We start from the raw sequence: 12,418 nt of genomic DNA on the forward strand, positions 1-12,418 counted from the left end.
TAAGTACATAAAGCCGGTTCCTCCCTTGTATTTCCCGTCAACAATGAGTTCTAACACAGAAAGGGCAGAAATTTCCAGAAACGAAGCCATTACCGAATGGCAAAATCAAACTCCCACATCTGAGAAGGAATGGGTCTCGCGGGCCCAAAGGGTTGCACAGATCCTTAACATTGATGCGGCAGAAAGAGACGAAAAAGGCGAGTCCCCATTCAAAGAAATTGGTCTTTTGAAGGCAGCCGGCTTTGTAAACCTCTTGGGTCCTCAAAAGTATGGGGGTGGAGGACAGACTTGGGAGTTGGCTTACAAAATTGTGATTGAGGTTGCTAAAGCAGACAGTAGTATTGGCCATTTACTTGGAAACCACTATTCGTGGTTCTGGTCGGCAGTATACTTTGGCACTGATGCGCAAAGAGAGAAGTGGATCAAAATCTTGACTGAAAATGATTCTTACATTGGCGGAGCTGTGAATCCTAGAAACAGTGATCTTCTTGCCAAACCTGATGGTGATGACATTGTGTTCAACGGGAAAAAATATTTCTGTACCGGATCGGTGGTTTCAGATCATTTGATCTTAGAAGGAGTTTTACCTAGTGGTGAGCACGTGTTTGCGTATGTTCCAGGAGACCATCCAGGAATCAAGTACTTGCACAACTGGAATTCTATCGGCCAAAGATTGACCGAATCTGGTGGTGTTGTTGTCGACAATGTTCGTGTTAAGTGGGAAGATGCTTTGGGTTTCTCGCCTTCTGGAGATAAACTTGTGGACGATGTCTACTCCACCTATATTTTGCCAGCAGTTCAACTAGTATTTGCTGGTGTTCATATTGGTGTTGCTATCGGGGCTCTCGAGACTGCAGCTGGGTATACTCGTGATTACACCAGAGCTTGGCCCTACGGAGGTGACAACAAAGAGAAGGCAGTAGACGAATGGTATATCAGAGAGGGCTATGGGGCCTTGGCTGCCAAAGTTTGGGGAGCGGAGGCTTTATACCGTGAGGTTGCAAAGTTATCATCTGATGTTCTTCATTCTGACAGAAAGTCTCTCACTGAAAGAAGAAGAGGTGAGATTGCCGTTAAAGTGGCTGCAACAAAAATTCTTGGGGCAGAAACTGCTTTAGAGGTTGGATCGAAGATTTTCGAGTTGACTGGCGCCAGATCGGGGTTGAGAAACTTTGCATTCGATAGATTTTGGAGAAACGTTAGACTTCATAGTCTCCATGATCCTTTGCCTTATAAAAAACGTGAGGTTGGATCCTTTTTCTTGTTAGATGAAATTCCAACTCCCAGTTGGTATACTTGAGTAGAAGAATACACAATATGCAACCACACAACTCAACGGCGTAACTTTAGGAATAATCCGTTCTCGTTGGTACTCTATTCCGTTTGCAACCGCGGAATTTCGGTTTAGTTTTTCGGTTTTATCTTATCATCGGAAATCCCCCACAATCTCAATGACGAATTTCTGAGTCTCTTTTTTAATTAGGTCCACAGATGCCACCACTGCATCGGGTTTGCCCCACGTAATTAATCGGATCTGCGTCTCGCGCGATGCTATAAAGATGCAACCATTGTCAATACTGATTTCCAGGTATTAGATCTAAGTGAATATGTCAACTGCAAATGATATATTTCCATTATACTCCTCTGGGGTTGGATATGGCCTTGTCATAGGGTTCAGCAGTGCTTTTGCATTGGTGATGTGCCTTATTTCTTTCTTGCTCAAGAAGTACTTCCAAGAAGTTCAAGATTCCGAAATGTACCTTACTGCTAAGAGGTCCATTAAATCTGGATTAATTGCAAGTTCTGTTGTTTCGTCTTGGACATTATCTGCTACGTTGCTTACATCAACAACTTTCACATACCTGTATGGAATCTCTGCTTCATTTTGGTATAGTGCTGGTTGTTGTTGCCAAATATTTCTCTTTGCAGTCGCAGCTACTGAACTCAAGAGGAAAGCTCCAAATGCACACACTTTCTTAGAAGTGGTGAAATTCAGATATGGTGCTTGGGGTCATTTGGTTTTGTGTTTCTACTCCTTGGTGTATCAATTTTTCATCTCGATCAATTTGCTAGTGGGAGCGGCACAAATTTTCGAAAATGTTACCGGAATGTCACAAGAGGCTACGTGCTTTTTATTTCCTCTTGGAGTTGGTATCTATACCTACTTCGGAGGTCTTAAAGCTACTTTTTTAACTGAATGGTTGCACACTTCCATTCTCTTTATCATCATGTTGATCTCACTTTTTGTGCTTTACGCTACAGGAAAAGTTGCCGGTTCACCAGGGTTTATATTTGATCTTTTGAAGAAAGCCAGTGCCGAGGTTCCAGTTGATGGTAATGCAGGTGGAGAATACCTTACTCTTCGGAGTGTCATGGGTGGAATGGTGGGTTTAATTTTCTTAGGAGGTGGGTTTTCTGCAACCGTAGACTCCCAATTATTCCAAAAAGCCATTGCTGCTCATCCTAGATCTACCTTTGTGGGATATGTATTGGGAGCTTTATGCTGGTTCACTATCCCATTTTGTTTGTCTATAACTTATGGACTTGGTGCCAGAGCTTTGGAGTTGACTCCTGCATGGCCCACGTATCCTAATGCATTGAGTGCTGCAGACGTGAATAATTCCATGGTGATGCCATATCTAGCCTATGCTATTATGGGCAAAGGGGGAGTAATCCTCATTTTGATTGCTCTTTTTCAAGCAGTCACAAGTGCTCTCAGTTCGGAAACTGTTGCAGTAACTTCTCTCTTGACTTATGACATATACAGAGGTTATGTCAAACCAAATGCAGATGATAGAACATTGCGGCGGGTGTCACATTTGTCAGTGCTTTTGTTTTTGTTGGTAATTGCTTCAGTTGCAGTTGGATTCTGTCATGCTGGCTTCTCTGTCTCCTTCATTGTTACGGCAATTGGTATCTTGATCGATGGGGCTGTAATTCCTTCTGCGTGTACACTTTTTTGGAAAAAGCAGTCAAAGTACGCAGTTGCTATTGTACCGGTCCTTTCTTCAATGATATCTATTAGTACATGGATAGCTGTTGCATACCATAGATCCAATTCCGTTACCATCTCCACATTAAGTGACTTGTATCCTATTGTTGCTGGAAACATGATAGCCCTTACCGCACCAATTATCTTGACACCATTGATTACTTTTTTGGGGCCAGAAGATTTTGATTTCGAGAAATTGAAAGGGTTACAAACTGTGAATGTGAACCAAAGTGATGACCTGACTGTACTGACAGAAGCTGAGAAAGGGGTGGATCAAGAAGAAGTGGATTCTAAAGCCACAGGAGAAGAAGTAGAAGAGAGCGTTTCTGGGCCCGACCAAGACCACCATAAAAGAGAAGTTCTAAGGTTGCTTGCTATTGCACTCTTTTTTGTGTTGAGTATATGCATACTTTGGCCAATACCAATGTATGGAACAAGTTATATTTTCAGCAAAGACTTCTTTACCGGTTGGATTGTCGTCACATTCATTTTTGCTTTTCTAGCAAGCGGCACCATTATTGTATACCCAATTTTTGAGTCCCGGTTGGAGATTTTGTTGTTCTTCAAGGCAATTGGGAGGGGGGTAGGAAGTAGTGTTAAGAGTAGTTAAGAGGTATATGGGTTAGAATTTAATATTAGCGAATAGAGAGACTTGTAGTTAACAATGTATCGGCTGCGAAAGGAAACACACAAGTCACATGATTTTTCATCACGCAAACTCCTTCTCGTGATCATTACTTTTTTTCGTTTGTCGCACTAGATCTTCATCTATAACATTATCAATAATAATATCCCATGTGGAAGCCAATAGCCACGCTTACGTTTGTGCTTGCCACCTACGTCTCGGTATTTGTATACCTTGTGTGTCCTAATGTATCTGCCACCAGCACTGTCATTCCTCTCGGGGTTTCTGACCTTCTGCTTGACTTGACACCAGCTCAGCCGTTTGTGTCACTCAACTGTCAATACTTTAGTGTTTTCACACGTGAGAGCGTGAATAAACTAGTGAACTCGGCAGAGTTCCACTACAAGATATATGTGAAACCTTACTTGTCGTACTACACTCAGTATTTCTATCCAAAGCACAAGTTGTACGTGGAGACCCAGATCACTAAATGTTCAAACTGGTTCAAATACTATGTGCATCCAAAGCTTGAATACAGCGTCGCCACATCATGGAACCACTTACGCGTTTATTGGGACTTATTTAAGTTGCAAGTCCGCTGGGCATTGTTACATGTCACTGAGTCCCCTTACCACAAGATTTATCTTGAATCAAGACTCCACCATTTAATTGAAACCTTTTCCAATATATGTGCTAAGTTGACAGAGAATTCAAATTTTAAAAAGTTCCAGGAAAAGACTACTTTTTTGCAAAATGAGTTTAACAATTTAGTCAAATTGAAGTTCGGGAAGCAAAAAATTGACGTGAACGTAAAGGACATCTACTTGGACGGTTATGATGAGGAATACAATTCCGACTCCGAACCCTTGACGGTGGTTATAGTTTCGACAATTTACGAAACCCAGGCAGGAAATGCGGTTGGAAGTGTTGAAACTCGTACGCCGTTTGAAATCGAAATTGATCAAGTGTTGGACTCGTTCGCTATTAAAGTCAATAAGACAGTTGATTTGGCATTGGCTAACATTGCCAATGAGATCAATCCGTTCATCAACAGCACCATTGAAAGCTTACAGGAAGAGGTAACTGAACTGTTTAAGCTCGTGCAACTGTTGAATTATGAGTCCTATAAGAAGGCACATGAGCTTATTAAAAAGATCGATGGAGATTTGTCAAAGATCAAAGAAACCGGCCAGGTAGTGGAGACAGTTCATAGACAAGAAATGAGAGATGTTATTAGCGAAATAAGGCAATTTACTGAAGACAAGGCCAAAGACGTGGAATCAACGGTGAATGTTCGTTTTGCTGTCTTAATCGACCGTTATTTGGTTATTATCCAAGATACCATTGATATCTTGGAAAGTTTCATGGATTCTTCATTCCAAGATTTTTCCAACAAATTGTCTTTGAAACTCTCTGAATCAGATAGTCAACAGTTGGAATGGGATACCTGGAAAAAATTCCATCAATTAAAGAGCCTAGTACTTGATCAAAGAGACCACATCTTTGATCAAGCCAACTATTTAAAAGATAAACTGTTTGATAAAGTCGATTTGAATAATGATTTCACCAACTGGTTGAAGTTTCTCGGATCAGTGACATACCATTTGAACTTTATCACCAGAGACAACGAAGAGTATTTGCAGTTGATCCGTGCTAAAGCCAATGTCAGCTACCAAGGGCGGGAACAAGCAGTTCGCGAGCTTGAGGCAAAAGCCGCCAAAGCATTAGAGAAAGAAGCAGCAACTATCGAAGAAGACGACGACAGTAAGTTGGAATTGGAATCAGAAACCCTAACCGTAACCCAAACCCTGACAATCGTTTCCGCAGATTCATCCCCCGACTCAGATGAACAGGAAGTAGATGCAGACGTTGACTTCTCCGACGACCCCGAAGTCGACTTCGACTAGCTTGTACATTAGAAGCTTACATAGTTATATTCGTTTATTTCAATATATAGAAAGCGTTAACAGAACACACAAGAAAACCTCACTATTCACTTGGAGGTAAGTTCCTTGATCTTTGGCACCACCGTGGTATTGTAGAAATAGACAGCCTTAGTCCAAGCCAAAACCGAGTAGTCATAGACGTAGACCTCAACAATCTCCACAAGCTTGTAAATTTCGATCAAGAAAGGATGAACAAACTCATAAGCCTTGGTAGAGTATGAAACAAAGTGTTCGTGGATCTGGTACTTCTGGAAGAACTCAGTAGAGTGAACATTCTTGTCCAAGAACGATTGGGCGTTGGACAAGTGAGGTTTGGCAAATTCTTCAGTCTTGTAGACATAGTCACACAAAGACTTGTGGTGGTTATTAATTGGGTGTAAAATAGCTTCCAAAGTGGAGACATTCTCACACTTGTATATATACAAGTAGGAGGTGTATAAGGCCACCAAGGAAATTAAGATAAGTTTGACACTGGAGAATAAAACCATTGTTTAAGTTTAAGGAGTTCAATTGAGAAAATTTGCCCTCAGCTTTAATGTGGAAGATTCTTTTTGTCTGGAGCAATTGTGTTGATGGTGAGATTGCGCGCAGATACCCATGTGAGAATATTTTGAAATTTGCCTAAAACAGCAAATATATTGGAGAAGACGTCGATGAGCTAACGCTTTTGACTCTATCAAGATGATCCAGCTGCTGGTGGGCATAAGCCAGAAGCGAGGTTTACAAAGGTAAAAATTATTCTATTATTTCTAGTTTCATTCTAGGTTTTATTCTTTATCATCATCTAACCAATCCTTGGCTCTACTAACAGCCTTTTCCCACCGCTTCCAAAACTTTCTCCGGTCTTCATCTGGCAATTTAGCTTTGAACAAGTTATTTTCTCCGGACCCATTACCGATTTTTTCTCTGACGTCGTCCAAGTCTTTCCACACTCTTTCACTCTCATCTTCAAAAGAAAGTCCAGCAGCAATAGCCGCCCCTAATGCTGTACATTCTGAAATGGCTGCTCTTTTGACTGTAACACATGGACCCAATATATCAGCTTGAATTTGTAACACCTCATCCGCTTTGGACATACCTCCGTCTACTGCCAAGCTGCTTAAGGGCTTATCTTCATTTTGAGAAGACAACGCCTTTTCCAAGAAATCTTCACTGGCACCAGCATCACTGGCCATAGCCCGTAAGATAGCACGAACTTGAAAACACACTCCTTCCAATGCAGCGCGAGCAATATGACTGGATGACGTATACTGCGTCATACCAAAAATTGTACCACGAGCACCTCCGTTCCAGTAAGGAGCATACAATCCAGAAAAAGCTGGGATAAATACCACTCCACCAGAGTTAGGAACTTGGGAAGCCAAAGGCCCAATATCTTTGGCGTTTTCAATCAACTTCAAATTATCTCTCAACCATTGGATAATAGACCCAGCAACGGCAATGGACCCTTCGAGAGCGAAATGAGGTTTCGAATCGTCTCCTTTTAATCCAGGAAACCAATAACCAATTGTAGTCAAAGTCCCATGTTGACTTATCAATTTCTTTGTACCAGTGTTGTACAACAAGAAACAACCAGTTCCATAAGTACACTTGGCGGAACCAGATTCAAACGCCAACTGACCCACCAAACTGGCACTTTGGTCTCCAAGACACCCACAAATCGGTACTCCATTTATGGTACGCAAGATCTCATAAGCCTCAGGTGTAATTTTATTGTGGAACCCCAAGTGTGAAAAGTTAGGTGAAGCAAAAGACCCGTAGTGTTCTGAACTTGACACGATTTTGGGTAAACGGATCTTCTCTGGATCAATGCCCCAGAAGTCCAATAACTCATCATCATAGTCACCACTCTCAATATCCATGAAATATGTTCTGGAAGCGTTACTGATGTCGGTGACAAAGTTCCTTTCTTTTGTCAAGTGGTAGATCAACCACGTATCCACCGTACCAAACATCAAGTTTCCATCTCCTTTTTCATACTCCTCCTTTATAATCTCATCATTGTCAATCAACCACCGTAACTTGGCAGCACTAAAGTAGGTCGACAAAGGTAACCCGGTCTTCTCTTTCAATTCGTGCTTTCTTTCGTCGTCAGTCATTCTTTCCAAATGCTGCACAATCTCAGAAGTCCTGGTATCGGTCCAAACAATTCCATTACTCAAAGGTTTACCTGTCTTTCTAGACCATACAATTGTGGTTTCTCTCATGTTTGCAATCCCAATACACTTAACCTTGTACTTTGTTTTCAAGTTGGGATTCTGGTTGATTTTCCTCAAGGTGATCAAACACGCAATCAAACATTGTACGGCGTTGGCAAGAATATGAACTGGCATACATTCAACCCAACCTGGCTGTGGAAACCTTAAAGTAGGTCCAACACTCGCCTGGTTGTTTTCAATTTCAATGTCATCATTGATACTGATGGCCACACCCTCGGCCGTGAAAATGGGCTGGTTGTGTCTCATCAAAGAGGATCTTCTTCTGAACTGATCGGTGTTTTGAGATTCATCCGGAGCTTCAGAGGCTGAGGTTGAGTATTCGATCTGGTGCTTGGCGATTTCTTCTCCGTTGGCGTTGAAGAGAATCGCTCGAGCCGATGTGGTTCCAATGTCAATGGTTCCCACAAGTGGGTGGAAAGGAGCATTACTGTTACGGCGAGGCATATTCTCTATTTGAATAAACTCAAAAAAATCTTCAACAGCGGATTCCCGGCCCTTTTGAATTTGTGCTACAGAGCGCGCACTTCGCAAACCTGGGGAAGATTATCGGCCACCGCAACGAACTTAATCGCAGGCGCGAACAGCAACGAAATGGCGGTGTAGGGCATGAACAGCAAACAGCAAGAAATGGCACCCCAAGCGCCTCTTTTTGCCGCCGCCGTCGACGTAGATTTGGGGGCGTAGTTAATGGTGGAGAGGTTTGCCGTAGGTTCGACATCGGGGAAGCTTTTCCCCGGCCGCAGGGCTGATCTTTGGTTCTTTTTCAGGGTTTTGATTGATGTGGTATCGTGATTGTTTTATACGTCGTAATTCAGTATTAAAGGAGACGTTGTAGATGCGCCAAGGAGAATTGAGCAACTGTTGGGATACACTGTGGGTGTCACCAGATGGGCTCGCCAGGCTCCTATACGGATTTTAAGTTTGAGGAGCTGGCCTAACCGTGTAAAAAGTTTCTTTTGCCATGCCATGTTTGGGGTCAGTAGACAACACACACAAATGCATTTTGATGATCGACCTACTGAACCTATTTATTCTTTCCGTACCGTGTATTTGTTGACCTAAATAATATCACCGTTCTTGAACAGTTTTCCCCGAACAAATTCTAGACCTTCACCATTGTAACTAGTTAAACCACTTACTTCCACCAATGCTCCATCTTCAACAATACCACCATTTTCTTTGACCCATTTGGTGCACAAACTGAGATAATGGGATTTGCATGTCTTGGGCGTATCATTTTTGGCTCCATCAGCATTCTTCAATGGTGAAAACTCAGAAGTCCTATCAACTTCAAGACATCCAAACTTGTTGAGTTCAATGGATGGGAACACATCGAAGATGAACTGCTCTAATTTGACACCATTCACTTCAACGGGCTTCTCCAACTTACCTTCATCATTCAACGATGGGATCTTCTTCTTGGCAATGTGGAAAGGTAAGTACTGTTGGCTGCTGGTCCAATTTGGAATCTGCTTCTTCAACAAGTCCACCGAATAGTAGTGGTTAACGATGTTAGCTGCCCTCAAGAACAACTTGTTTGGGTCTTCGGGATCCAACTGATTGGCCAACTCAGAAGAAATCTCACTATATTCTATAACGCAGGGTTTGAGAGACTGTTCATCCAATACGATAAGACCCACACTCTCACAGGCATCTCTTTTTCTTACCACCTTGGTGGCTAATTGCAATTCTTTGTCGATTGCAAACCCAAGGAACACGGGATCAGCCACTTTTACCAAGGCATTGTCAACACAGTACATGTGTAAATGCTTGATGCCCTTCTTTTCAAAGTCGTCAATGATTCCGTTTAATGCTAAGGCTTTGTATAAGCCACCATTCCCGTCGGGGCTTTCACAAATCCGGTCTTGACCCTCCATCAAAATCTTACTTCCCGTCAAGTCAAAGCATGGCAAAGTGCCCTGGTTGAAGAAGGTGATCTGGTCCTTGTGTAATCCGAAATAATCATGAGACTCAAAAAAATCTTCCGTAGACCGTCTGGTCGGTTTACTGGTCATAATGTACCATGGAACCACGGCTTTGGATCCAGGATACTTGTCTTTAGCCAAGCGTTGAATCTTCAAGATCTTTTCGGCTTGGATTTGAAACATCGATTTGGACGAGGGCAAATGCACGTTGAAACACCCTTTAGGATCGCTGGAGCCTAACCGTGTACCCTGACCTCCAGCCATTAATATCACCCCCACCTCGTTTTTGCTGATGGCTTCCAATCCCAAGTTATACCAATGGGATTTCTGATCACTTGGAGTGTCCAAGGTAGATGCACATTGCTCTCTGGGTAACTGGGTGAATGATCTGGAGCATGAGTTGTTTTGCGAAAAGCTGATGGCGTTTTGCACGGTTCTCACCAATTTTACTGGGTCTTCGATGTTGGTCAACTGATCCAAAAACTGCTGTTGTTCTTGTTTAGATAAAGAGTCAAAGAATTGGAAAAGATGAGCCTGGTTGGCCTGGTTGAAGGCATCGATTGTAGTTTCAGTCATTTTCGTGATGAAAATTTTTTATGGTACCACGCTGGCTTTAAATAAGAAGGTTTGGTAGGTGAATTTACAAATGAGTTTTTGCTATTTTTATATGTGCACGCGATCCCATTAAACCGATTTGGACAAAACACAAATAATTTCCTGGCTTGCGAATTTCAACTCCTGCCGGGAATAACAGGTTACGAGAAAAAGAACACTTTGAATATATGGACTGAAGAGGAAGCAATTGTGTGGAGAGTCTGTTGTGGTTGTGATGTTTAGTATGCCCCATTTTTTCAGATTTTTTCTAGGGCTTTTGGAGGCATTTTACACGCATGTATGAAATTTGCGAGTTTTAGATTTCATTTTCTAGCATTCCAGCATCAAAATTAAAAAATCCAAATAAAACACAACAGTTTATATTACCTAACTAGATTAAAGCCGAGAAAACGGTGGTCAAAATTATAGCAACAAGACCGCTTCCAATCAAAGTAGAAGCACTACTGTCTTTGGAGCTGGAGGATGTAGAATTGTCATCATCATCATCAGATTCTGACGATCCACTTGAACTAGAACCTTCAAAAGTTTCGGTTTCCAAAGAACCGGAAGATGCAGAACCCGACTTGGAAGTGTTCTTGGCAGGAGCAATACACTTAAAGTTGTGACCTTCAATTTTGTTGTCAGATTTCAACTTTTTGAAAGACTTACAACTGAAGTCGTCATTGTCACTTTGAACGGTGAAATCACCGTCAACTTCTTCCAACTCAGGCATGGTAAAGTTGGAGAAGGAACCATTGATGTTCACAGCCCCCTTAACAGTTTCCAAGCTTTGGAAAGCCATGTTATCTAATTCGGTATTGTTAAAGATTCTGAGTTCTCCTCCCACCGCGGTCAAGTTGTCTAACGAGAATTCGGTCATATCGTCGTTAGCAAAAATTTGTAAAGCACCTCCAATTTTATTAACTGGAAGCTCAAACTTTTCAAACTTGTTGTAACCGAAGATCAAAGAACCGTTAACAGCAGACAATTCAGAAGCAGAGATCGAACCCGCGTCTTGGATGGTCAAATTAGAGGACCAGATTAAAGAATCCAAATTGATTTCACAAGAGTCACCATTGAAACTCAAAATCAAGTTTTCTTTGACAGTTTGCAAGTTGCCCAAGTCAATAGATGTGATATTCTTGTTATTGTTAACATCCAATTCACCAAGAGTGTTAACATTGGTGATTAAACCTTGTAATGAACTTAATGCGGTGTCACTAATTTGCAAGTTGTTCAACTTTGAAACACCAGTGTTCAAGTTAATGGTAGACAAGGATGGTAAAGAAATCAAACTCAAGTCAGAGATTTCACCCAATTTAGAAAAGTCAATGACATGCAACTGGGTTAAGGCATCAATTTCCAAAGATCCGGAAATTTTGCTTAATTGGGTGAAACCAACGTCAGTGATGGAAGAGGAGTTGAAGATTCTTATGTCTCCGGAGATCTCTTCAACACTGTTGAAGCTCAAAGAACCAAGATCGTTACCGGTAATTTCTAAAGTTCCTTCCAAGGTTGGACAAGAAGCCAACTGACTAACTGAAGCAGCAGCAGTCATGGTGACATCGTCAAACGAGCAAGAGTTGGAACTGGATGCTGCGGTAACACCGGCCAAAACCACGGCCAAAGGCATCAAAGTGTTCATCAACATATTATTATTAGCGAGTGGAAGTTTGAAAAGAAGCACAAATACAAAAAAACCCAGTTTTCTAAAAAATCGTCAACTAAATATATATATAGGCAATGCTAGTCGAGAAAAAAAAACCTACTTGCTAAAGATGAATTATAGACTTCGGGTCACAAACCGCTATGAAATTAAAAGGTAAATATCCTGCAAGTACTCTAGTAACTTATGTCAGAGTGCAGAAGGGCTCACAGTCCTTTCAGGTACGTTTTGCCTATTATGAGGGTTTCAGACGCGATTCTCCATGGTTGCACAAATTTCCATTTCGAGACACCAGCGGGATGGAAGACGAATGCTTTGTACTAACTACCAATGAATAGACTTGGGAACTACTTTATTCAAAGTTGTAATTCTACCAGAATCTTAAACGCACAGGGAAATATATTTAGAAATTTGACCTCGTCCCATACAATATTGAGTGCACAGAGATGCT

At 41.7% G+C, this 12,418-nt stretch overlaps 6 protein-coding genes across 6 annotated transcripts; 2 read left to right on the forward strand and 4 right to left on the reverse strand. All coding sequences in view use genetic code 12, as the record gives it.

The window, feature by feature from the left end:
• Positions 1 to 43: 43 nt before the first annotated feature.
• On the forward strand, positions 44 to 3,650 carry PSN45_001255 (uncharacterized protein; the record flags this gene model as incomplete). The annotated part of the gene is made up of 6 exons (XM_006690093.2): positions 44 to 1,286; positions 1,492 to 1,509; positions 1,672 to 1,800; positions 1,936 to 2,949; positions 3,037 to 3,358; positions 3,641 to 3,650. 6 exons carry the CDS (start codon positions 44 to 46, stop codon positions 3,648 to 3,650), a joined length of 2,736 nt encoding a protein of 911 aa, XP_006690156.2.
• Positions 3,651 to 3,787: 137 nt separating this feature from the next.
• PSN45_001256 (uncharacterized protein) lies at positions 3,788 to 5,524 on the forward strand (the record flags this gene model as incomplete). Its single annotated transcript, XM_006690090.2, has 1 exon — positions 3,788 to 5,524. The coding sequence occupies one exon, from the start codon at positions 3,788 to 3,790 to the stop codon at positions 5,522 to 5,524; it is 1,737 nt and encodes a 578-aa protein (XP_006690153.1).
• Positions 5,525 to 5,610: 86 nt separating this feature from the next.
• On the reverse strand, positions 5,611 to 6,051 carry PSN45_001257 (uncharacterized protein; the record flags this gene model as incomplete). The annotated part of the gene is made up of 1 exon (XM_006690091.1): positions 5,611 to 6,051. The coding sequence occupies one exon, from the start codon at positions 6,049 to 6,051 to the stop codon at positions 5,611 to 5,613; it is 441 nt and encodes a 146-aa protein (XP_006690154.1).
• A 279-nt stretch (positions 6,052 to 6,330) lies between these two features.
• Positions 6,331 to 8,226, reverse strand: GUT1 (Glycerol kinase; the record flags this gene model as incomplete). Its single annotated transcript, XM_006690088.2, has 1 exon — positions 6,331 to 8,226. The coding sequence occupies one exon, from the start codon at positions 8,224 to 8,226 to the stop codon at positions 6,331 to 6,333; it is 1,896 nt and encodes a 631-aa protein (XP_006690151.1).
• A 614-nt stretch (positions 8,227 to 8,840) lies between these two features.
• On the reverse strand, positions 8,841 to 10,283 carry UAP1 (UDP-N-acetylglucosamine pyrophosphorylase; the record flags this gene model as incomplete). Its single annotated transcript, XM_006690473.2, has 1 exon — positions 8,841 to 10,283. The coding sequence occupies one exon, from the start codon at positions 10,281 to 10,283 to the stop codon at positions 8,841 to 8,843; it is 1,443 nt and encodes a 480-aa protein (XP_006690536.1).
• Positions 10,284 to 10,692: 409 nt separating this feature from the next.
• On the reverse strand, positions 10,693 to 11,952 carry PST1 (protoplasts-secreted; the record flags this gene model as incomplete). The annotated part of the gene is made up of 1 exon (XM_006690472.1): positions 10,693 to 11,952. The coding sequence occupies one exon, from the start codon at positions 11,950 to 11,952 to the stop codon at positions 10,693 to 10,695; it is 1,260 nt and encodes a 419-aa protein (XP_006690535.1).
• Between the last annotated feature and the right edge of the window lie 466 nt (positions 11,953 to 12,418).

This window comes from Yamadazyma tenuis, chromosome 2, assembly GCF_029203305.1.
Source record: "Yamadazyma tenuis chromosome 2, complete sequence".
NCBI lineage: Eukaryota > Fungi > Ascomycota > Pichiomycetes > Serinales > Debaryomycetaceae > Yamadazyma > Yamadazyma tenuis.